Below are 25375 nucleotides of genomic sequence, written 5' to 3'. Positions count from 1 at the left end.
GACAGTGCACTGTCATGTTACTACAGCAGTGCAGGATGTGTCTCTAAAGTCTTAATCTTGTGACATTAGCATAGGCAATCAATTGGGAGTCATAATATGTATTATACGTTTGTGGCAAATATGACCAATGGGTTTCTCAATTTGTTGCCTATGTTCAGCTGGATTCCCACTAGATTGGCATAACGATCCCTTTAGGCCTTAAAACCTTTGAATTTTTGGTGGCAAACTGCATCTGCAGCACTGACCAGTTCTGACCAGGTTTCCCTAAGTCAAGTGGTTGGCCCTACTCTTGTGAGTTCAGGTAGCTGATTTCAGTGTCAAAGGTATGAAACCTTGAACAGCTTGTTATGGTGGATGTGATCATAGCAACTGTGATGAACTGAGAAAATGTCTGTGTTATTTCTTATGAATGCTATGGATGAGTTGGTTTCTCTGTTCAATTTTTGTATTGCTGCCTACTTGAATGCAAAAGGTTAAGACAGACTGGAGCTTGAGGTTGGCCTAGGGGCAGGACACACCACAAGTACTAAGATATAAGACAGCTTCAGGTACACACTTTCAAAGCAGCTAAGGGAACAATGACTGGGCCCTCAGCTAGGGGGAGAAGTTACCTCGCTGGCACCATCCATTTTAGAATGTCTTTACTTCCCTAAGGCTAAGCCGGGGAACAAAGTAGACCTAAAACCCCAAAGATCCTAGAAGAGGGAAGGGGAGGGTGAGTGAGCTGGGAGAACTGGCCCTGGGGGTGTCAATGAAAAAGCTGACACACTGGAAGAACTCATTCACAGGCAGGAGGCGCATGCAGCATGAAGTGTAAGCTAGTTCTCCCATCTCAGAGATGGGGAATAAGACAGACCTTCCTGAGCTATAGAGATAGAGGTTAAGATTAGGTAAGGAAATATGCATATAGGTCTCTTTGTTATTTTAAATCCACTTCTCGAGGCACTTTGTACATTTTGGAAAAATAAATCCTGCTTTGTTTTAAATAAGCTATTTCTGTATCACTGCAAACATATGCTGTTACAGTATGACTGGCACCTAGGGGGTGTAACCCAGAGACCAAGTCAGAAAGTGTTTGGCTCATGAGATCCCATCCCAAACAGAAGCGAAGGCATGGGCATGTCACTTGAAAAGAGTGAACTCAGTGGACTGGAAAAGGGTCTTAGCAGGGCCAGCCTACCCAGGGATCTTGACAGCAGCTGATCACATTTGGATGCACAAATTAAAAAGTAAATTTTTCTATCTAGTCTATCACTGGACCATGACCAATGCTGGATGCTTCAGAAGAAGGTTTTATAATGAGCCAAATGCAAATCCGGGACCCAATTACAATTAATCTCATCATTTGCATGGATGCAACTGTCACATAAGGCAGTAGGAGTTGCACCTGTGCAACTGATGGAATAATTGGCCCCTTTTATTAGCAGAAGTGATTGGAGATGCACCTGCTTTCAGAAGGTCTGAATTTGGTACACTGTTCCTAAAGTGGGTGTTACAAGAGCAAGAGAGAGAATACCTTCACGACGACAGTGGGGCTTTGCCTTATGGTTTGAAGTAAGGAGATAGGATAAAATTATAAGGTCTAACTAGTGAAGGGCAGATTTTATATTTATGCAAATCGTGTATGGCTTCATTAGTGTTTACTAGAAACTAGAAACACACACATGGTAAACTGAAGGCTTCACTAACCTTTTCAGTGAGCTTGTGCAAATGTATGGCTGATTGGTTTAACATGGTTTCAACCTGAAACTGAATGAAGCATGGTGGTTTCCACTAAATTTCACTTTGAGATTTGGGTTTTGTGCATATCTGAAGCTCAAAGGTTCCACAGGGGAGTTGAACCCACATTACTCAAAACCAAAGGAAATGGTCACACTAATCCATTCAATCCAAATTCCCAATTCCCTTTTTGAGGAAGCACCTACTTTAACAAATATTTTATCCTACATTTTGCATATACTCAATGAATGAGCACTCATATTATTCTAGTTATGCTGTCACCCAGTGGTCTTATTCTTAAAAATCTGACTTCTTTGATAACAAACACACAACAGTGCACAGTAACCTCCCAGGATTCTCTGATCAGGGCCGGCTCTGGCTTTTTCGCCGCCCCAGGCGAAAAAGCCTCCGGCCGCCCCCCCCCCCCCCCCGCAGGAGGGGGGGGCGGCCGGCGCCCCGGGGGGAGGGCAGCGAGCCCCGGCGGGGGCTCCGCTCTCCCCCCGGCGGCCGGGGGGAGGGCGCCGGGGGGGGAGGGCGGCCGGAGCCCTGGGAGGAGGGCGGCGAGCCCCGGCGGGGGCTCGGCTCTCCCCCCCCCCCCCCCGCGGCCAGAGCGCCGCGCCGCCGCCCCCCTCCAGGTGCCGCCCCAAGCACCAGCTTGGGTGCTTGGTGCCTGGAGCCGGCCCTGTCTCTGATATTCTAGTTCTAAATGAGAATCTGACCACCCAAGTGCCCTTTGGCCAGTTCCTGCAGAAGACAAAGACTGAGAATGTTGCTCACACCATTTTCAACTTGCGGCCCAGTAAAGTGAAGGGTGCACTTGTAACATTTTCCTTCAGATTTTCTGGAAATGCTCACTGAAGTGGAGTTCCCTCCTGCTCGTTTGCTATTCTCTGATAGTGCAGCTCAGAGTGTTCAGAGACACAAGAGGAGGGAAGTAATGACTCAGACTGCAGATTTTGAAGAAGGGCATGTCAGGAGATCAGGCTTGAAGCAGAGCTGGCTAAAATGTTAAACAATGGAACAAGATGGGTGGCATCTTGAAGGTGAGTCAATGAAGGTTAGCTGGGGGATAATGCACACAGACTTGGTTGAGGAAGCATGTGATTTGGCTCACCCTCCCCTTCCACTGGCTCAGTTCTGTGATCTGTCACTAAAATAAAACTTACAAGAATTTCCCTTGAATTATCATGCTGGAACACAGAATGAAACCACAGAGAAGAAATACAAGAACATCAATTTATGTATTGGTAATGTGGTGTCAGCAGGCCACACCAACCTAATCTGGTCACTGTTTTAATGTTTAGCAATTGAGAGATTGTGTACAATAATTGAATAATGCCTTTCACTAAGGCCAATCACACTTTGGTTGCCCTTTGATAGATATACATTGAATCACAGATGTTGAAGATAGAAAAGATCTAGCAGGCCATCTTCAGTGTATTTGTATTATTTATATAGTAGCGTTGACTTGTACAGTATAGGCATGTAAAAGTCTACCCGACTGCACTAGGCAGGATTGTCCTTAATTAATATTCATAAATGCTAATGTCTCCTAACTCTATTTTTGAATGTTTTGTTGTTGTTCCAGAATTTAGCCTATGAAATAATTCTAACACTTGGACAGGCATTCGAGGTAGCCTACCAGCTCGCACTACAAGCACGAAAAGGAGGCCATTCTTCAACCCTCCCAGAAAGCTTTGAAAATAAACCCACCAAACCAATTCCAAAACCACGTGTTAGTATTCGAAAGTCTGTGGTAAGTAGCAAATAAGAAAATCAAAACCCAGCTATACAAAAAAATATGTTGGCATGAATCTGATAGTAGTTTACATATTTGTTTGGTCAGAAAAGCACCTCCCAAGATAAGCTATGCCGCATCCACTCATCACTCCAAAGTCAGTCTGCAAGGAGTTGTAGAATCTCAGCATACCATCAATTTGCAACACTTTATCTTAGACCCTTCCATCTTAAGGAGTTGTATATGTAGTACTAGTCAGGCATCTCTTATGCTGTTATTCCACTGCTTGACGTGTTTCAGTGTTTATTTCCATGTGTTAATGTAGCTGTTTTAAATGCCATGGACTACAATCAGCTCTGATTTACAACCTGTGCGATCACATTGACTTCACTGAAATTGCGACAAGGTGTAAATCAACACAAAATTTAGCTTGATGTATTTTAACCGTTTTTGTTTAGCTTTGATACCAGTATGAGACCATAACATTGATATCTTCATCTTTCAAAATTAACCAAAAACCAGACCTCTGAGGACAATCAAGTATTAGCACAATAATCCTGTTGTGTCTTCTGAGTGCCTGTGACTTCCCCCAATACAGGATCATTGCAGATGCAAATCAATGACTGGCAAATTTTGAAGGCACAGAATTTTGGTTCAGATAAGGCCTCTGACAACTGAATCCTAATTTGACTTGACTGAACTTTCAATTATCTTCCTTTTCCTCCTTTCTTCATATTCTATCCTTTTACCTTTCTCCTCCGATCAGAACCACCTCATTCTCTTTTCTTCCTGTCTTTTGACCCTCAACAGTCTCCCTGCTTTCAAAGCTCCTCTTCTCTGGAACCCAACCTGCCTTTCTGATATTGTCTCCATAAGCCAAAACAGGTTCCCTGACCTGATCTCACTCTCCACAATTCCTAACAAAACCACTATCTATAGTGACATTCCACTTAAGAAGGAAAGGTCTTCAGTCTCATCTTTGGGTACTGGTTGTACTAGTCAAATATTATTTGGGGCATGTAGAACTTAAAGATGTCCCAGAATTAATTGGCCCTCACCATACACACAACTTCTTTCTAAAGACAGTCAGCAGTCCAAGAGATTGCTAAAATCTAGCTTGAGTAGAGCTAGTCAGGAATTGTCCAACTAAAGAGTTCAATCAAAAAATGCTGACTTGCTTAAATGTTTCACAAAAACACTTTGGATTCAATTAATTTTTGTCAAATTATGGATATGGTTCTGCTGGGAACAGTGGGCTTCAAGGGTCCATGGTTCCTGGGCAACCATATGGTCTGGCCTCGGTCTAGGGACCCCGGGGCTTCCAGGCTCCCTGTAGTGGAGCAGGAAATCCTGGAAGTCCCAGCTTGAACTGTGACTCAGCTCCTAGCTACAGCAGCGGGGAGCCTGAAAGCCCTAAAACCCTGGCTTGAGCCAGGGCTCTCAGGGTTTCCAGGCTCCCTGCTGCTGCAGTCAGAAGCATGGCATCTCTGGGAGCCATAGCACAAGATGTGACTCTCAAGGTATAGGATCCCAGCACTGCAGCAGGCAACCTGAAAGTCCTGAGAGCCCCAGCTGATTTGGGAGTCTGGGGGTTTTCAGGCTCCTGGAGGCTGAGCTGGACTCCCAGGGCAGTTAGCGCCGCAGGCTACAGGAATGGGAGTTGGGCAGGTCGGGGAGCCAGCTGGCCTGGGAGCTGCATGGCAGAGCTGCCCCAGATCCATGGCTGTCAGGATCCCCAGCTGATTCATGTCAGTTCTACTGGTGGCCACCACTCAATAGCAGCAGGGAAACTGACCCATCCAACTCAGGCCGAAACTAAACTGCAAAACGTCAAAATTTTCTGTGCACTGGAAAGTCTGAAATGTGATCAGCTCTAATATTGAAGTCTCAAAAGATCTAATAAGCATCTGTCGGGACTGAAAAGAAGGCAGCCACATTTCTAACCTAAAATAAACATTGTTCAGATATAGTTTGGTTTTTGGTGAAGTTGTTATTTCATCTAAACTGATACCCCTTCCCAAATGAAGGCCTGATGGAACAATGAGCATGGCCAGTATATATGTTATTAATTTAACTCAATTTAAAACTCCCTTCTGAAGTGTGAAAATGGCACAGAGGTATTGTTCTTCTTGGAGTGCTTGTCCCTATGTGTATTCCACGGTGGGTATGCACGCACTCCACACGCATGGAACCAGAGAAATGTGAAAGCAGTGTCCGTTGGTCCGCACATGCGTGCCTGGCTCACCTCGTGCCTCCAACTGAGGAGATAATAGATGGGGTGGGGCGACCACCTCCCCAGTTCCTTCTCACCGCCACATAGTTCGGTTTGGAACCTCCAGAGTCCAAAGCTTCAGCTTTCTCCTTTTTCTGTGAATATATATACATATCTGTAAATAGTTTTCATAGTTCTGGAGTTTTAAAGTTTGTATCTGATCATTTTAGTGTTTCAGAGTTACTTAGTCTCCCTGACCTGGGGGTACCGCATTATGCCCAGGACTCTCAGCTTCAAAATTTGGGCTTCCTGCACGCGATTCTTCTTGATCAGCATTGACCACCAACACTGCTTGTAGTGCCTCAGGGACACCCACATCATGGCAAGGTGCAATACCTGCCCTTCATTCCCCTGCCAGATCCAGGAAGTGTGGGAACTTCACCTTAGGAAGCACCTAATAGAAAAGGCCATGAAGCCTCAGTCAGACCCAGGCCAGGGAACCCCCAGCCCCTCATATCAGATTGACTCAGCAAGGAGTGCATCTCCTGCCACAAGGTCCGAGTCCAAAGTGAAGGAGTCTACCCCCACAGATCCTTCAGTGGGGTCTTTTCAGGAGAGCTGGGAGAATTCCCATAAGCATGAGGCTAAATCTTCCTCCAGACCCACTTCAAAGAAGTCAGATTCATCCCTGCCTAAACTGAGCAAGCTCAAACCAAGAGAACTTAGTATGTTCCAAATCATGACTAGAAAGCCCTCAAGTCAAGGGTGTTCATCAGCACTGGATTGTGATCGAGGACACTGGTGCCTCTGGTACCCCCCAAACACAAACCCTGGGATTCACCAGCACCGATGAAGACCAATCACCTAAGAGCATCAGTTAGCCACAGTACCATCTTTGTCTTCAGTAGCTGTGGCACAGACTGTGGTTTGGGTGGCCAGGACCTTTCTCACTCCAGGAAGAGCTGAGACCTACACTCCTCCTGAGGATATTTTCACTTTCCCCCAGACCCAGAGTCTCCCACACCATTGGGTCCCTCCCTCTTGAGAGAGGTTATAAACCTACGAGGGGCAGAGGTGCCAACTTCCCCTGTTCCCAGGGGGTGCGTGACCACCGGTCTCCCCAGTCCCCACCCCCACTGCACCCCTTCCCCCAAGCCCCCACCCCTGCCCCATCTTTTCCTGCCCCGCCCCCACCATGGCTCCATTCCCAGCCCTGGCCCCAGACCCACTCCCAGCTACAGCCCCAGCCTCGACCCCCTTTACCCTGTCCGCATCCCCCGCTCTGAGTCACACCAACATTCCTGGCCTCAGTTGGGCGGGAGCACGGACAGCAGTAAGGGAGGGCATGACCCTGAAAAGTTTGGGGACCACTGCACTAGAACAGTCTCAAGCAAGAAGTGGAATATTTCTTACAGTGTGGAGTGATAGAGTGGGTTGCTCTGCAGTACTAAGGGGGTGGTTTTTACTTGCCATACTGCCTAATATCCAAAAAGAAGGACGGTTGGAGACCCATTCTGGACCTCTGCCATCTCAACCTCTTTATTCACAAACTCAAGTTCCTTATAGTGATGTTGGCATCTATAATTCCATCCCTGGAAAAGGACATGTGGTTTACAGCTCTTGACATGGATGCCTACTTTCGCGTGGACATCCACCCCGTTCACAGACACTGTCTCAGATAGATTCATGGTGGGCTCTGACCACTTTCAATACAGAGTACTCCTTTTCAGCATTGCTACCTCCCTGGGGTAGTTACCAAGGTGTTTTCTGTAGTAGAAAACTATATGAGACATCGTGGTTGCACCATCATCTGCACTTTGACAATTGGCTCCAGGTCATGCCAAGAGGCCTGTCCATTGACTTTGACAATGCTGCAACTCCTCTCTTCTTTGGGGGGGTCAGCATAAATGCTGAAAAAATCCATCGTCACCCCTACACTGAAGTTAGACTTCATCGAGGCTTCCTTAAATTCAGCCACGGCAAGGGCGTACCTGCCCAGGACAGGTTTCAGGCTATGAACACTATTATGGACCAGGTCATAAGCAACCTACGAGTGCCTGTCAGGACCTGTCTCTGTCTCCTAGGCCATATGGCCTCATGTACTTATGTCATGCTATTTGCAAGACTCTACCCTCATTGCCTACAAGCATGGCTCCAAACTGTGTACTTGCCAAACCAACAATCCATGAACACCATAGTGACTGTTCCCACTAAAGTGAAACTGTCCCTGTTATGGTGGAAGAATCCTCACTAGGTATGTGTTGGTGTCCCCTTCCTCGCTTCTGCACCAGACAGGATGATCATTACCTGTTGGGTTGGGGTATGCACATGGACAACCATAAAGCACAAGTCACCTGGACATCTCGAGAGTCCAGGATGCACATCAATGTTCTAGAGCCATGAGCAGTTTTAAAGACTTGCAAAGCCTTTCTCCTGGTCATTCAAAGTCACTATGTCTTCATAATGTTGGACAACATCACAACTGTCTTTTACATCCAACAGGGAGGAGCGAGATCCATCCCCCATGTGCAGAAGCTGTCAGCCTGTGGAACTGGGGCATCAGCAATCAGATTACCCTGTCAGCAGTCTACCTATCAGGAAACCGGAATGTGCTAGTGGACTCTCTCAGCGGACACTTTTCTGTTGATTACAAGTAGGAGCTACACGACTCTGTGATGAACAATATTCTCGCTCTCTGGGAGCCTCCCCCACCAGGGACTTGTTGACCTACCAAACAAACATGGAATGCAACATATACTGTTCCAGGGGAGCCATAGGCTGCCACTCACAGGATGGTGCTCTACTGCTTCCATGGTCAAACCATCTGAATTATGCCTTCCCTATGCCACTACCACTCCTGTCTCGAGTTTTGCACAAGATTTGGCAGGACAGGGCACAAGTCATTCTCATTGTCCCCAACTGGTCCATACAGTTTTTGTTCCTGAACCTCCTACACGTTGTCTCGGGCACTGATCATTATTCCAACATTCTCGATCTGACCCATAGGAACAACAAGATCAAATATCCCAACCCACATCCGCTTCATCTAAGAGCCTGGTTTTTGGATGGGCATCATCCTTAGAGCAATCATGTTCTGAATCTGTACAGAACATCCTTTTTAACAATAGGAAGGATTCCACTAGGAAATGTTGCCTAACCAAGTGGAAGCGTTCTTCTGTCTGAGCACATCAACGACACACACCCCTAGAAGCTGCAGGTATTGCTCTCATTCTGGACTGTATCCTTTCCATAAAGACAACAGATTTATCCGTCAGCTCCTAACGGGTCCACTTGGTGGCAATCAGTGCATACCATCCACTTTCACAGGGCTACTCAATCTTTGCACACCCACTGACTAGCAGATTCTGGAAAAGCCTAAGCAGAACCTTTCCGCCTTTAAAAAAAAAGGGGGGGGGATACTCCTCAATGGGACTTGAACCTTGTTCTCTCAATACTCACCAAGCCTCCTTTTGAACTATTAGCTTCTTCCTCCATATCTCTCTCATGTCCCTGAAGGGTGCATTCCTGGTAGCCATCACCTCAGCCGGAAGAGCTTGGAGTGCTGATGGCGGATCCTCCTTTCATTATATTCCATAAGGACAACATTTCATTATGTTTACACCCTAAATTCACCCCCAAAGTAGTCTCTGAGTTTCACCTGAACCAGACAATTCACTTACCTGTGTTCTTCCCAAAACCAAACACATACTCTGAAGAAAAGGGGGTCAGGCTATAAAAAAAAATCTCAAAATGGATCTCAGGCTGTAGTTTGCTCTATCAACTGTCTAATCTTCCCCCACCTCCTGGGGTAAGAACTCATTCCACAAGAGCCCAAGCAATGTCTATGGCAACGCTTCAAGAGGTGCCTTTACTCAGCATCTGTAAATCACTTGTGTGGAGCTCTGTCCACATGTTTGCGCGACACTGTGCTTTGGTACAGGACTCCTCTGCTGATGCATCTTTTGGAACGGCAGACCTTCATTCGGCTCTGCCACCTATAGCCTCGCAACCTCCTCCTGGTTGAATACTGCTTGTCAGTCACCCACAGTGGAATACACTTAAGAACCAGCATGCAAAGAACAGAAGGTTACTTACCTTATAATAGCTGCAGGTTCTTCAAGATGTGTGGTCCTTTTCTGTATTCCACTGCCCGCTCTCCTTCCCCTTTGCTTTGAGTCTTCTCTGATTTGCGGTAGAGAAGGAACTGGAGAGGTGGTCAGTTCGCCCTGCTCTTTATCTCCTTGGTTGGAGGTAGGAAATGAGCCAGGGTGCATGCGTGGACCAATGGACGTTGCTTTCAAAAGTCTCCAGCTCTGGTCACATGGAGCACATGCGCACCCACAGTGGACTACAGATAGGGACCACCCATCTCAAAGAACCTCCAGTTACTATAAGGTAATTAACTTGCAGTTTTGTGATGAATGTCAGAATGCTCTGCTTTGTAAAAGATTATCTTAAGAAAGAAAAAATTTTGGCCACTGGGGCTGTCATCTGGCTCTATACACCTCTACCCCGATATAACGCAACCTGATATAACACAAATTCGGATATAACGCGGTAAAGCAGTGCTCCGGGGGGGGCGGGGCTGCGCACTCCGGTGGATCAAAGCAAGTTCGATATAACGCGGTTTCACCTATAACGTGGTAAGATTTTTTGGCTCCCGAGAACAGCGTTATATCGAGGTAGAGGTGTATTTAAAAAGGTTAGAGCATATCTCAGGATCAAGCCCTTAATAAACCTTAGTTACAAGTAAGTGATAGTCCCTTATAGATTTCTCTGTGATGGTAAAACCATGGGATTTATTCTATGACCTCTTCAGTGGATGCAAAACTAGTACTTGAGATGTTTTGTACAAAAGTGCTGATCCAATTAAGTGTGTGTATTTATTTGTATTTGTTTTAAAGCAGATAGATCCATCTGAACAAAAGACTCTTGCCAATCTACCGTGGATTGTAGAACCTGGACAAGAAGCCAAAAGAGGAATTAATACCAAGTATGAAACTACAATTTTCTGATACAAAACTGTCCTCTGGTTCTTGTTGTGCCTTGCACTCCAAGTAGTCACAGCACAGCCTTTCCTTTACGGCAACGTTTCAATCCAGTAGAGAGGAAGACTGCACTGTAAGAGTGGCCTTGTAACTAACAAAAAAAAGGCTGGTAATCATTTCTTCCTGCAGCACTGACAGGAGAATGACACTATATGAAGACTTTTAAATTACAGTCTGCAAGGAGAGTGAGGAAATATTTTTCAAGCAGTCCTCTTGTGACTCCGCCACAGTGCTTTCTTTGATTTCTTATTTTAGGATTCTACTTTTTAAAAAGTTCTCTAAACTAACATTAATGCTGCCTATGAGTATGAGATTTGGTTGGTTATTTAAATCTTGGCAGGTTTTAATTGAAATAGAATTATTAAATACAATATTTGTGAAACCCCTGAACGCCTAAGAATTAATTACTCTTTATTGTATTAAAAATAAGAATAAAATAACAAGAAATTAGTTACCCCAATTTCTGTGTGTGCCGGTTTTATATGTAATCATTAGTGTCCTTTGATCCTCTTTAAAAAATAACCTATCACAGTGTGACAAAGGATGAGAATTTTATGATTAGTTAAAAAGAGGAATTAATAATGCACAGAAAATGTATCTTGTATTAGATATTTTTATGGAAGAGAATACTATGGGAGAACATAGAAATATTTATGGGAGATGAAGTCAGATTAACTATGAAAGATTTTGTTTATTTTAAAGTTGACTAAACAATTGCTACTGTACCTTTAGCAAAATATCAATGGTGGATGCACTAGTTGCTTCATCTGATGGGAATAGAATAGAAGCAGACTAGTCATTGCACTACACATACAACAATTTACACAGTTTAATGTTGCTATAAGTCATGAATTCTACTAGTATTTTTAAAAATCTCAACAGCGGTTCTAGAGAACATAATCAAAACTACAGATTTTGCTATCAAGGTTTCTGTCAAAGAAAGCTTGTTTGAAAGAAGTTCTTCTGCAGACATTTTTCTAAATAAATAAAGAAAGAGAAAAAAATTCCAAAGTAATAAATCTGTTTTCATGAAACAAAAATGGTTAAGCATTTGCTTGATTAAATGAAATTTACTTACATTTTCTTTAAAGTGTTTTAATTTTTTTAATGTCTGTGGAGTATTTGTATAATGCCATAATGTATATTTATGTAGAACTGAATTATAACGGTGCAAATATCATTATAGGAGAAAAATGACATTTTAATGTATATTGTTCTATCCAGTCAAATTGTGAATCATTTTGAAGTTCATTATAGCGATATTGATAAATTGTGTGGTTGTCTTAATGTTTTTTTATTATTATTATTATTATTTCATATCTAACTGAGCTTTTCAATTACAATCATCAATTGGTGAATTCCAAAAATGGATAACTGGACTTGGTTTAAAATTGATAATTGTATATGGTTTAATTAAGCCTATAGCTCTGAGTAATGAAAACCTTTTAATACAGTATTCAATTTACTTGAACAAATAGTTCCTTGTACATATTTTGCTTATTCACTGTTGATATGTATGTAGTAAATTGACAGTAAAAATAACTGAAAAATATGGTACCAAAAGGAAAATTGTATAGGAACAAAGTAAATAATAGCCTCACTGCAACAAATACTTCAATGTAAATATGCTTGGGCTTCCAGTTATAAATTTTGTAATTTTGTCATTTATTTATATCCTATAAAAGCACACAAAATAAAATGAAGTTGTACAGTCACTACTGCTTTGTGCGCCAGTCTGTTATTCTTGTAGCACATAAAGGGCCTGTTCTGAAGTCCAATGAACTTAGTACAAGTACTCCCCTTGAAGTCAATGGGTTTTGCATCAGACAGAGTGTTCAAGGGGAAAATGCGCATGCATACACAGGGTCATACATTCTATTCATTAAAGTTTACACAATTTTTGCGTTAAGGGCCCAGTTTTAGTTTAAAGTTTTACCCTTTTAAAGTCCTTAAATGTACTGGTTCTCAGGTACATCGCTGAGCCGCCAACTGGCTATCCCATCCTGAGAGAGGCCCAGAGGTGGGAGTTGTTGGAACACGTTGACTGCAGATGTAGGAGGTCGTACAGGGTGACCAGATTTTCAAGCTGAAAAACCAGGACGCCTGTCATGCAGGATAGTGACACAGCCCATGGGGACAAGGCAGGAGGAGTGTTTTAGTGGGGGTTCTGTCTAGAGGCAAGCAAAAGGATTTGGGAAAGGGGTGGAGCCAGATGAGGACATGATTGGTCGATGGCAGGGTGGAAAGATATCAGGGAGAGTAGGTGGGTGCAAAGTATGGTGGATGGGTGGGTGCCAGATATCCAGGCTGGCTTGATGAGAGGTTGGATTTGTGCCAGGCAGACTTGAGGGTGACTGGCTAACTAGAAGGCAGAGTGAGTAAAAGGCTGCTGGGAGGGTAGGGACTGAGGCTAGGAGAAAGGCAGGAAGGCAATGTCAATTAATGAATGATGGTGACCCTCCCAATGCTGTAAGTGAGGCTAGGAGGCAAAGGCAGAAGTTCATAGCTCTAGGCAATGGTGGATTTAGAGTTAGTGGGGCCCTGTGCTCAGCTTCATTTCTGGGGCCCCTCCTTGGGCCCCAGCCAAAAAAAAGAACATTCTCTCTTACTTCCCTCCCACCCATTTTTCATTCTTTTTTACTTCCTCCTCCACCTAGAAGTAAATGAAAATAAAGTGAGGTGCCTTGATCGTTTCTGTAGTCTAACTTATTTTTCCACAGACCACTTGAAAAGCGCTGAGGGTCTTGGCAGACCACTTAATGATCTTTCCAAATATTGTTTGTACCGTTAGCTAACTATTGTAAAGCACATTGGATAAGAGCGCTTTATAAATAAAAAATGTAAAAAAACATTGGGGTGCGGGATCTGGCCAGCACTTAGGGTGCAGGAGGGGGCCCAGGGCTGGGGCAGGGGGTTGGAGCACTTACCTGGGGCAGCTCCCGTTTGGTGCGAGGGGTGCAGGTGGGGCTGTGGGGTGGGAGTGCAGGAGTCAGGGAGGGCAGGGGGCTGGGCCTGGGGGGGGGGGGCAAGGGATGTCACGGGTTGCAGGAGTCAGGGAAGGCAGGGGGCTGCAGGTGTGTGAGGGGGGGCAGGAGTCAGGGGGGCAGGTGGCTGGGGTGTGTGGGGGGGTGTAGGAGTCAGGGCTCGGGGGGCATGTGTGTGTGTGGATGCAGGAGTCAGCTGCTTTGGCGGCGGGGAAGCGCGGGGGGAGGGGCGGGAACACAGCACACTCGGGGGAGGCAGCAGGGGAGGGGAGAGCTTGACTGCCGGTGGATGCGGAGCAGGCAGGCGGCACGGCGGGAGGGGCCGCGTGGCAGCGCCCCGCTGAAGCCCTGGCCATCCCCCTTCTCTCTCTCTCTCCCCGCTCCCTCCCCCTCCCCCCGCTAGCCAGGGCACATCTGCAGGGCAGGGAGTCCCCCTGCACCCCGGCTCCGGCCGCGCCGCAGGTTTTTATTTTTATTTTTTTTGCTTGGGGCGGCCAGAAAGCCAGTCAGCCCTGGCAAGCCACTACCCTTTGAGACGCCTAAAGTAAGAGGAGAGTTTAGGAGCACACTCAGGCCAGTTTTGAGGGACAGAGAATCTCAGGATTTGGAGGCACTGATGCCAGGACTAACTGGGATACCGTGCTGGATGAGTTGGCAAAAATGGGGGGGGGAGTGGGTGGACACTGGGGACGGGGACGGGGGGAGCATGAGTCAAAGTGAGGTAAGCAGGGGAGATGCTGGGTTTGAGGTAGCTATTTGGATGTGGCGGACTGGAGCAAGCATCTGGGAGCTGCTAGAATGACAGAGCTTGAGGAGGGAAGCAAGCTGCCAGGGGTTAGTTTTGAGACAGGCGGGAGCTGCTGTGGTGCAGAAACAGAGTGATGTTTGGGGTAAAAGGCGGGGCTGGGGAGGCAGGAGTGGAGGCAGGGTGCCAGTGTGGAGCTGGGTGAGGGAAGGTTATAGGAAGTAGACATGATCACTGGGGCCCAGATCCACAAAGGTACTAGGGTGCCAGTGTGATCGGAACCATGTTGGTGTATAAACTCATTTGGCAACTATGTTTTCAGGGTAAAAGTTCACTGGGTGCCTAAGTTTCTACCTTTGGGAAAGTGCAGTGGTGCCTCCCTCTAGGCATCAGAGCACCTACCTCCTGCCTAAGACCCGGTGTGATCTGTGAACCAGGCATTCCTCCACCTAGCTCACCTGGTGGCCCAAACCACAAGGCGTGCTCAGAGCTTGCCTACAGGATTGGGTCAAAAATAAGGACGAGGTGGTGGTACTGCTCACCATATAACTTTTAGCTCACTGGTAGCACCCTCAGCTTGGCTGTGGGAGACAGAGGTTCAATCTTCCCTATCTGCCTGATGCAGAGAAAAGATTTGAACAGAGGTCTTCCAAGCCTCTCAGGTGAGTGCTCGAACCACTGAACTATGGGCTAGCCTGATGGGGGAAGGGGGCTTCCTCAGTCTCTCCTGTTGAAGATGTTCCATTTTGGATAGATAACCAAAGAGTCATTGGACCAGAAAGAGAGAGCATGTGTGTCTATCTGCCTGGTGGTGAGGGCACCCACCTGGAAGGTCCAGTTCCCCTGCTCCGATGACTCTAATTATTTATACACAGTGGAACAGCTTCAGCAAGAGAGTTTGAAACAAGCCCACCTCTGAACAGCCCACAGCTCAATAGACAGAGCACACTCTTGAGAGGTGGGCAACCCCTGTTCAAATCCTCTGTCTCCCTTTCATAGAGAGGGGAGATGATTGGGAAATGCTCCAGATTAGAGAGGTTATAAAAATTCAAAATAATGGGGGATTTCAACTCTCCTGATATTGACAGGGTACATGTCACCTCAGGACAGGATGCAGAGCTAAAGTTTCAGGACACCATAAATGACTGCTGCGTGGAGCAGTTAGTCCTGGAACCCACAAGAGAAGAGAATTCTTAATTTAGTCCTAAGTGGAGCAAACCATGTATTCTAGGAGGTGAATATAGATGAACTGCGTGGTAATAGTGACCATAATATAATTAAATTTAATACCCTTGGGGTGGGAAGGGACACCAAAGAAGTCTACCCAAGTAGCATTTAACTTCAGGAAGGGGCACTACACAAAAATTAGGAAGCTAGTTAAACAGAAATTAAAAGGTACAGTCACAAAAGTGAAATGCCTGCAAGCTGCATGGACACATTTTTAAACAATATAACAGAGGTGCAAATTAAATATATACCCCACATTAAAAAAACATAGTAAAAGGGCCAAAAAAATGCCACTATGGCTAAACGAAATAAAAGAAGCAGTTGGAGGCAAAAAGACTCCTTTAAACGTTGGAAGCCAAATCCTACTGAGGAAAATAGAATGTACCATAAGCTCTGTCATGGGATAAGTGGGAAGATCCTCTCATCAATCAGTCACTGGTTAAAAGAGAGGAAACAAAAGGTAAGAATAAATTATCAGAATATGATAGAGGTCTATACAATCATGACTGGTGTGGTGTGGAGAAAGTTATTTACTCCTTCACATAACACATGAACCAGGGGTCACCCAATGAAATTAATAGGCAGCAGGTTTAAAACAAACAAAAGGAAGAACTTATTCACATAACGCAGTCACCCTGTGGACCTTGTTGCCAAGGGATAATGGGGTTCAAAAGGAAATTGGGTAAGTTATTGGAGGATAGGTCCATCAATGGTTATTAGCCAAGACGGTCAGGGATGCAACCCCATGCTCTAGGTGTCCCTAGGCCTGGAGTGCCAGAAGCTGGGGTTGGACAACCGAGGATAGATCACTTGATGATTGCCTGTTCTGGTCATTCCCTCTGGGGCACTTGGCACTGGCCACTGTCAGAAGACAGGTTGCCCGGCTAGATTAACCATTGATCTGAGGCAGTATGGCCGCTCTTTTGTTCTTATGATAATTGAACCTGAGTCTCCTACATCCCAGTTGAGTGTTCTAACCTCTGGGCTGAAAGGCATAAAGTCACCCCTGCCTCATGCAGCCATTTTGTATGGAGAGCAGCAGGCACATTTAAGTCCTTCTCACAAAAAACAACTTAGGCCCCCACATTGCCTGTTTCCAAGAGAGGGGTTCCTGGCTATGAATAGCAAGCAGAGTGCGGTACCTCCCTACAGCTTGGACTAAGGTGCCTAACTGAGCAAAGGGAGGGTGTAAGGACACATCCCTCTCATTGGCATTTCAGGTGGTGAGCTGGTTACCATGCTGGCTTTTGTGGATTGCATTCTTCGCCACCTCTCTCGCCTTGTTTTTTTTATATAGGGAGCCTCGGGACTCTGTCAGGCTTTGTGGTTCCCACTGCTGTTCAATGATTTTTTTAAGCACCTGAAAGTTAGTCATTGCAATGCTGAATGTTGCAACCCCTAAGTCAGGCTTTGTAGAGCCTGGCCTGGGGCTTTGGGATTAGGTCACTGACCTAGCCTAGGGGCTAGAAGAGCCATTGTTGCACTGAAGGTAGAGAGTGACCCTGTGTGCCTGCACACCCAACAACTAGGGGACACGGGCTGCAGCTCCTGCTGAGCCATAGCATTGCACAGCAACACCCCTGTCAGTTAGCTTCCAAAGCTCAGCAGCAGTGGCCATGACCATCAGTCTGTGACTGTGGTAAGGTAAGGTAAGGTCATGCTGGATTTTTGTCATTATTTGCAGAAGGTAGCCAGAGCCTGGACAGAAAGTGGAAAGCAGGAGAGGGCGGCTTAAAGAGGTAAGTGAAGGTGAACCTGTGATAATAGGACGGGTCTGGATCAAATTGTGAATTCCATTTTCTACTAGATGACACCTGTACAACACACCAGGCTTTAATTTGTAAAATATAAAAAAGCCAAAAAATGGCTGAGAATTTAAACATTGGATGGTAACAGATCACAAACCCCAGGGATGATTCAACCTGGTGATATTCTAAACAAAGGAGCTCTCAACCATGCTTGTAGCTGGTTCTGTCACATCACATTGACTCGTGGTAGGCTGCACAGTGACACTGATTATACAGCTTTTAACTTCCCTTTTGGATTATGTGCTGAACTCATGCACAGGTATCTGAGACCTTACACTGATGAGGCAATTTCACAGGTGTAACTGAGGGACTCTTTTTCATGTACAATTAATACACTGTAGCCTTTAACACCACAGGCACATCTACTTGTAAAATATTATGGAGACTCCAGGGTAACTCGCCAGCATGGCTACTTTGCACTATGCCTGTTCAGGTGAATCTGGCCCTAAAACAGGGGTCGGCAACCTTTCAGAAGTGGTGTGCCGAGTCTTCATTTATTCACTCTAATTTAAGGTTTTGCGTGCCGGTAATACATTTTAACATTTTTAGAAGGTCTCTTTCTATAAGTCTATAATATATAACTAAACTCTTGTTGTATGTAAAGTAAATAAGGTTTTAAAAATGTTTAAGAAGCTTCACTTAAAAATTAAATTAAAATGCAGAGCCCCCCAGATCGGTGGCCAGGACATGGGCAGTGTGAGTGCCCCTGAAAATCAGCTCGCATGCCATAGGTTGCCTACCCCTGCCCTAAAAGTTAAGATTGACTGTTGATGTTACATCATTGCTTCAAATTATTAGAAATATTACACAGTAAGATTCAATTTGGGTTTCTTGTCCAGTGTTTATGTATTTTTGACATTTTTAATCTTTTTAAAAAAGACAGAAATTCCAAGACAAAAACTGTTAAGAACAGGGAAAGGGCACATTAGTAACAAAGTAAAATATATTACAGAGATGTTATAATCATCCCCAAAACAAGCATTATAAACCCTGGAAATTCAGAGTTAAGGTTAACATCCAAAGAAATCCAAAAATGCTAGGGTATAGAAATGCACAGTAAGGGCACTTAAACAACCTTAACTCTGTCCTGTAGTGACACCATGAGGAGAAGAAATTGATTAAACTGGTTTTTAAAAACAAGTTAAATTTCTGAAACTATGAACACTACAGTGCCCTTATGCAATAACCACACTGCATTGCAGTTTTAAGGTTGTTTGGGTGTCCTGTGTTTTACCATACCTTAGCATATTTGAATCTATGTTCAAATTTAAACCTAGGAAATTCATTGTTATGAGACAACCCTATAATGTATTATTACCCCCAAATTACTGTTTGTCCTCTTACCCTTATTTCTATTTTAACATAATTTTTATCTGGGAGTATTAATCTGTCTGTGGTTGGAGTTATGGTTTTGTGTTTGAGGGGGATTGTCAGGAATCAGACGGGTGAATGGTTCTGTGTCAGAACTGTAGAGAGTTTGTGTTGGAATGCTGGATTGTGTTTGGGTACTATGGCATCTGAGCAGAGACTGGTATGAATGGCAATGCTGGTGTAACTGCTGATCCTTCTGCCCCCCCCCCCCCAAAAGATTATACTGATAAGGCTGCCTAAATGCATTTCCTAACTCTAAATTAAGAACAATTTTCTGTGGGAACATAGCTATTGTAACGCCCGTCTTTGCTTAATGTGTTGATATTTTCCTGGTCCTTATCTCCAGTGGCACTTGAATCTGATCACATTTGAATGACCTTTCATAAAATTTGTTACCCCAGAGTGCCTCAGCTACTTAAATGCCATCCATGTGTGTGGGAGAGGGTGGGTGGAAACAGTTTCTTGTCGCGGTGTCATTTTTTTTAGAGCACTGAAGAGACAACTTCCCCTCAATTTTTCCAGGGGTCTGCAGACCACAGGTTGGAAACCACTGAGAGCACACAAGAATAAAAGCTTTGTTCCTACTACAAAATAAGCAATGCTTTTGTTTTTACTGCTGCTGTCACTTACTGGAAATTCACCAGTCTAGAGCGCACCGCTGTTATGATTACAGGACTAGCTTCACCTCTGTCCTCTTTGTGGTTTCTGAATGCATCCTCACAATTCCCCCACTCCTACACTGGGCCATAGGCTAATGTAACCTGTGTATCAACCACCTTTACCCAGTAGGTCTGGCTGAGTTCAGGCACCTGCTGTTCTTCCCTTCAGAAGCTGTGGCCAGTGACACACACTGATCGGCTAGCCTTCTTAAAGCAAAAGTAGTGTGTTTTTAGAATCCTTTTTCTCTAAATGCTTTGTTCCTACTGAAAAATAAACAGTCTACACACATTTCTATCGTATCAAGTCTGAAGTGCAGTAGCAACTCTGCAGTAGCATCTCCTCACAGCACTGATTCCTCCACCAGCATAGTGAAGTGACCCATTCTGAAATATGAACCACCCTTTGCAGGAATGTTGGGGGCCAGTGGCAAAGGACTTAACGGGAGGCACATAGGTGGCATAGGCAGCTTTGCCAAGTCTGTGGAACTCCACAACTCCTAGGACATCTATGGATTTTTTTTCATAGATTCAAGAACTGGAAGGGACCTCGAGAGGTCATCAAGTCCAGTCCCCTGCCCTCATGGCAGGACCAAATACTGTCTAGACCATTCCTGATAGATATTTATCTAACCTACTCTTAAATATCTCCAGAGATGGAGATTCCACAACCTCCCTAGGCAATTTATTCCAGTGTTTAACCATCCGGGCAATTAGGAACTTTTTCCTAATGTCCAACCTAAACCTCCCTTGCTGCAGTTTAAGCCCATTGCTCCTTGTTCTATCCTTAGAGGTTAAGGTGAACAAGTTTTCTCCCTTCTCCTTATGACACCCTTTTAGATACCTGAAAACTGCTATCATGTCCCCTCTCAGTCTTCTCTTTTCCAAACTAAACAAACCCAATTCTTTCAGCCTTCCTTCATAGGTCATGTTCTCAAGACCTTTAATCATTCTTGTTGCTCTTCTCTGGACCCTCTCCAATTTCTCCACATCTTTCTTGAAATGCGGTGCCCAGAACTGGATACAATACTCCAGTTGAGGCCTAACCAGCACAGAGTAGAGCAGAAGAATGACTTCTCGTGTCTTGCTCACAACACACCTGTTAATACATCCCAGAATCATGTTTGCTTTTTTTGCAACAGCATCACACTGTTGACTCATATTTAGCTTGTGGTCCACTATAACCCCTAGATCCCTTTCTGCCATACTCCTTCCTAGACAGTCTCTTCCCATTCTGTATGTGTGAAACTGATTTTTCCTTCCTAAGTGGAGCACTTTGCATTTGTCTTTGTTAAACTTCATCCTGTTTACCTCAGACCATTTCTCCAATTTGTCCAGATCATTTTGAATTATGACCCCGTCCTCCAAAGCAGTTGCAATCCCTCCCAGTTTGGTATCATCTTGGATTTAAAGAACCAAAGCCCCTGTGCATTCCAGGGGTACAAAGGAGGAAACTCTACCCTGACTGAGAGTTTGCAAGTTTTGTTCCCTTCAATAGGTATTGCTGTGGAAAGAGATGATATGATCATAAGTTTGCAAATTTTTTACTTATTACCATATGTTGTTATTAATACATTTCCCAAGCCAAATTAAAATTTCCTGGCCAGATTGCTAACTTATTACACAAAGAGTTAAAGGCCCTTTTTAGTGGCTTCCATAAGCCAATCAGTTTGCATCTGTCTCCAGCAGTCATCCCCTGAGAGGATCTTTCTTTGGGCACTGTGATAGTCAATGACATTAGAAGCTCTAGCAGAGATTTCTATCTTGCCACCCACCACAACATGTAACTTTGAAAGGAAGAACATTGTACCCTGAGGATTTGCCTCAAATTTATTGCTTCCAGTGACCAGCTATTGAGTCACAGCAGCAGTTTGACAGCTGACACCCTCCAAAACCAGCTAAATGAGTTTTATTCAGTCCCTCTTTTCACTAGTTTTAGAGCAGATGAAAGAACATAGTTTTTTTGCTTCTGTTTGAGAAATTAATATAGTGAAGCACCTACCACGTATTTTAATGTTTTAAAATAATTTATGAAAATGTAGGTACCTCAAAGTAGCAAAGAAATTATATTGTGCCTATTTTTAAAAAATGGATTGAAGCTTTCCTAATACGTCAGCCAGAAGCTTACCTCACTTCTCTTAATCAGCATAAGTTTATATCCTAATATGTATAGTATTCACACCACTCATACTTCTAAACTGAAACTCTTGAGCAATTCACATGTCGGACAACTTACTTTTAGAAGTTGCTTCCAATATCTGTTGTTCACACATCTGGATCTATAAGCCTCAACTGCAGCCCTGTAGTCCTAAGTGAACTGCACAGAACATCCAATCGAGTCACATGAACACACTAATGCTACTGCCTGTTCGCTGACCAACAGAGAGATGCGAACTTCAGAAGCTTTTTTTAAAAACAAAAACAAAACAAAAAACAGGAGGTAATTGCTCTGTATTCTGGAGATACAGGCCTATGGAAAGTTATCTATAATTGATCATCCGTTCTTTCCGCAAATGTTCTGTTAAAAAAACCATCACCACACACTAGGCATTTTCTAATCCTATGTTAAAATCATGTCAGCTCCTCCATATTGTCTATTACATCCCTCTCTAGGGATCGGTTGTTAAACCAAAAACAAATTTCCTCCTACTCCCCTAATCTTTCTTCTTACCCTTTGGAATGAGGTATATGAACATGAGCAAACACTCATAGTAATTTTGAGTTTTATTCTTTTCTTCATAAACTGTTCTAACTCTGAAATGCCTGGGGAAAGAAAATTACCTGTAATGCGCTCTCTTTCTGAAGGTAGCAGTTCCATACTCTTGGATCCCTACTCCTGATGCATAACAATATTCAGAATGCTTCACACAGCTAAAGGCTGAGCCAGTAAACTGCCCTAAACCAGCAGGTTTTCAAGAATATAAACATTTAATAAACTTTGAGTCTAGTGGAGAAGAAGAATATGGATCTGCTATAATTACTACCAATTATAACTACAATAAGAATTACAGGTAAGCAATTTCCATTTTTAAAAGTGTAGTATAATAGATCCACACTCTTGTCTATTAGAATACTCCAGAAATACCTATACAAACAATTGTGTAAGATGAAAAAAAATTGCTTGTTCCCCTACAGATACATTATAGCTTTGTTTGTAGGAGCAAACTACTTCCAAACAGTATATAGTATTTACATATGCAGGTGTGTATTATAAAATATTAGATATACCACCTATATAGTATACACTCTCAAACAGCTGGAAAGTTGGCTTGCCTCATTTTGAACCAATTTAAACACCATGGGTTCAAAAGTTCAATCTGCGCTCCTACACTACTATTGAGTTTATGTTCATCTATGAAGAAACCGGAAAATGCCAAAGAGAAAAAATAGACACACAGACATACTGTGGGGAAAAGAGCACAAAAGAGAAAGATAGAATAAAAGTCTCAATATATAGTGTATATAAGGAATCCATTTGTGACACCCTAGCTTGTGAGATGGAGTTCTCTCTAGTACACAGCATAAGCTTCTCTTCAGCTAGAAAAAAAATAAAAGTCTTCAATTGCTCTTGGAGCAGGACCACATACATTGGGTTGACGTTACAGGGAAACAAGATTAACAAGCTAATTAGTTTTGTAAACATCGCCACTCCAAAAATTAGTTTGAAAGTATCACAAGACACTCACATTCTCCCATCCGTTACACACACAAAGGTTTAAAAGAATACCAGGTTTTTAAAAAAAATCCAAACTCACTCACTCAACAAGACACAACCCACAAATATAATATAGAAATCAGGAGCAATGAGCTACTGTCAACCAGGAAATACATTTTATAACACCAATAGCCAAACTTTGGTTTATATACCAATGCAGGGTATATATATGTAAAAATGATTTGTAAGTTTATGCAGAGAACACTATGTGCTGGCTCTAAAAAACTCTTGGATGGAAATGGAGCTGAGGTGCCTTTGACCACATGAGCCTTAAAATTATTAAGGACTATTAAGAAAAAAACATGGAAATATGTAACAGTCACTATGAGTTAACAGTCTAGACAGACAGTTGGAAATTTTTTTTTTCAAAGAATCTTATCTTTGGGTAAGTTTGCCCTATATAACTGGGTTTGAAGCACTAAGGGAAACTGTTTATTGCCTCTCATCTTGGGCTACATCTGGGAGGTCCAGTTATTCCCTTGCTAGGAGTGGGGCACTGAAACTGCATTGAGAGAGCGAGAGTTAACAGAGTCTCAAAAAGGGAAAGCTACACATTGAGTGACAGAAGCTGAAGTACTGTGTAGAAGCCCTGTATTGACAGAGCCATTAAGGAAACAAGCATCCAGGTAGGGAAATTCTGCAGAGTGTTATCAGAACCAGCTCTGGATTGAGAAACTGTTGGAACTCTCAAAAGCAGATATGGGGCAAGACCCTCACACTGCTCAGACCCCCTTCCGAAGCATGAAAGGGCCAGACTGGTGGCAAGGGGCTATGAAAGCTCTGTATCCTCCTAGGGGAGAATTCTCCACAATGCCTACCCTGGGATGACAGCCATTAGACTGCTTCCCAAGGCCTCCCTTCCCCACGCCCTAGTGTAGGGATGTCTACAGGATCAGGGGCATGGCACGACAAGGGAAGAAGGGGCTGAAAGGGACCCCATCTGGCACAGCCTGCATCTTGCTTCTCGCTTTCTTATCCTGGCTCACTCCCTGAAGCCTGCTGGAGCACCATCTACTAGAAATGCCTCAGAAGGAGAAGTGGAACTGAGGGGACAATCTCCCCAACAATCAAATGCAGCCCTGTGACACGGCTGGGAATTAGACCAACACATTATTAAACTGAACTGTTAGTCTAATCATTTGAAATAAAATTTGGAATTTCCCTCAGGAAAACTCTGCAGTATGTGTGTGTGAGGGTGTCTCCCTGAACCACCAGTCCCCTGCTATCTGTGACTGACAGGATTCTTTCGGCCTCCAAGTTTCACACAAGTACTCAATAGATTTGGGGTCCTTAGCACAAAGACGACATTAGAAGCAGTACTCAGTCTTATTAAAATGAATGTGTGATATAGAACATCAGATTAGAAAGGACAAAACAATGAGAAATGTAATTAAAGTGATAGTGCAAGTTAAGGCAATGTAAGGTTTCTTGAAAACACTGGTATTGTGGTGGGTTTGTCTAGCCTTCCTCCTTAGTAAGAAAACTCAAGAAAGCAAAGATTTGTGAAAGGGTTAAGGGCAGCGTTTAAAGATAATGAAGTGACAGAAAACCTCTGCAGCAGCTTAGATAAGGAAAGTGGTTTCTGAAAAGAATACTTAAAACACAACATCATCCAGAGACTGAGGATGATGATGTTATTGATTTTAGCTGACGATAAGGAGACTAGATAACAAAACTGGAGATGTTCATTAATTGGTTTATTAGTTTTGGAGGGAGAAATGTTTCTATTTGATCTGGCACTACAAGAGATAATGGGAGTACTAACGCTATCTAGATAAGTTGCTTCTGGCTAAATTTTGTTCCTTTTGTGTTAATTGGAATATAGCTAAGCATCAAGGAAAACTACTGAATTTGCTGACCAAGCTGTATTTTCCCCCCTATATGTTGCTATAAAACTGTCTTTTAACTGCGTTATTGCTTTTCATTAAAAGAAATTGCTGGTATATTTGGCCCCTATTTCATTTTATTTTTTTTACCAATATGATTTTATGTGAAGTAGCATGTAGATGTTATGTTCTCTCATTCTCCTTTCACAGCTCACATCTTCTATTTGTCTCCTCTGTTCAGAAACTTGAGCAACATTATTGACTCTTCTCTCATCAGCTATATTTACAAGGCTACCGATTGCCAGCTGTTGGAATTATTGTCAACA

At 43.7% G+C, this 25375-nt stretch overlaps 1 protein-coding gene across 14 annotated transcripts in view; it reads left to right on the top strand.

The window, feature by feature from the left end:
* The window catches only part of ANKS1B (ankyrin repeat and sterile alpha motif domain containing 1B), a 730881-nt gene extending 719834 nt beyond the window's left edge, over nt 1-11047 (top strand). For 9 of the 14 annotated variants that reach the window (XM_026648980.1, XM_026648978.1, XM_026648977.1 and 6 more), the window contains 2 exons: nt 3308-3475; nt 10574-11047. In XM_026648980.1, coding sequence (XP_026504765.1) covers nt 3308-3475; nt 10574-10684 — 279 coding nt within the window. In that variant the 3' untranslated portion in view covers nt 10685-11047. The remainder of the gene's footprint in view (nt 1-3307; nt 3476-10573) is intronic. The other 5 variants (XM_026648981.1, XM_026648979.1, XM_026648990.1 and 2 more) reach the window with 1 other exon arrangement.
* The last annotated feature ends 14328 nt before the right edge of the window (nt 11048-25375 follow it).

The sequence above is a fragment of the Terrapene carolina genome, unplaced genomic scaffold (genome assembly GCF_002925995.2).
Source record: "Terrapene carolina triunguis isolate 2854851 unplaced genomic scaffold, T_m_triunguis-2.0 Scaffold68, whole genome shotgun sequence".
Taxonomy (NCBI): domain Eukaryota; kingdom Metazoa; phylum Chordata; order Testudines; family Emydidae; genus Terrapene; species Terrapene triunguis.
This window is presented reverse-complemented; position numbering and strand designations above follow the sequence as displayed.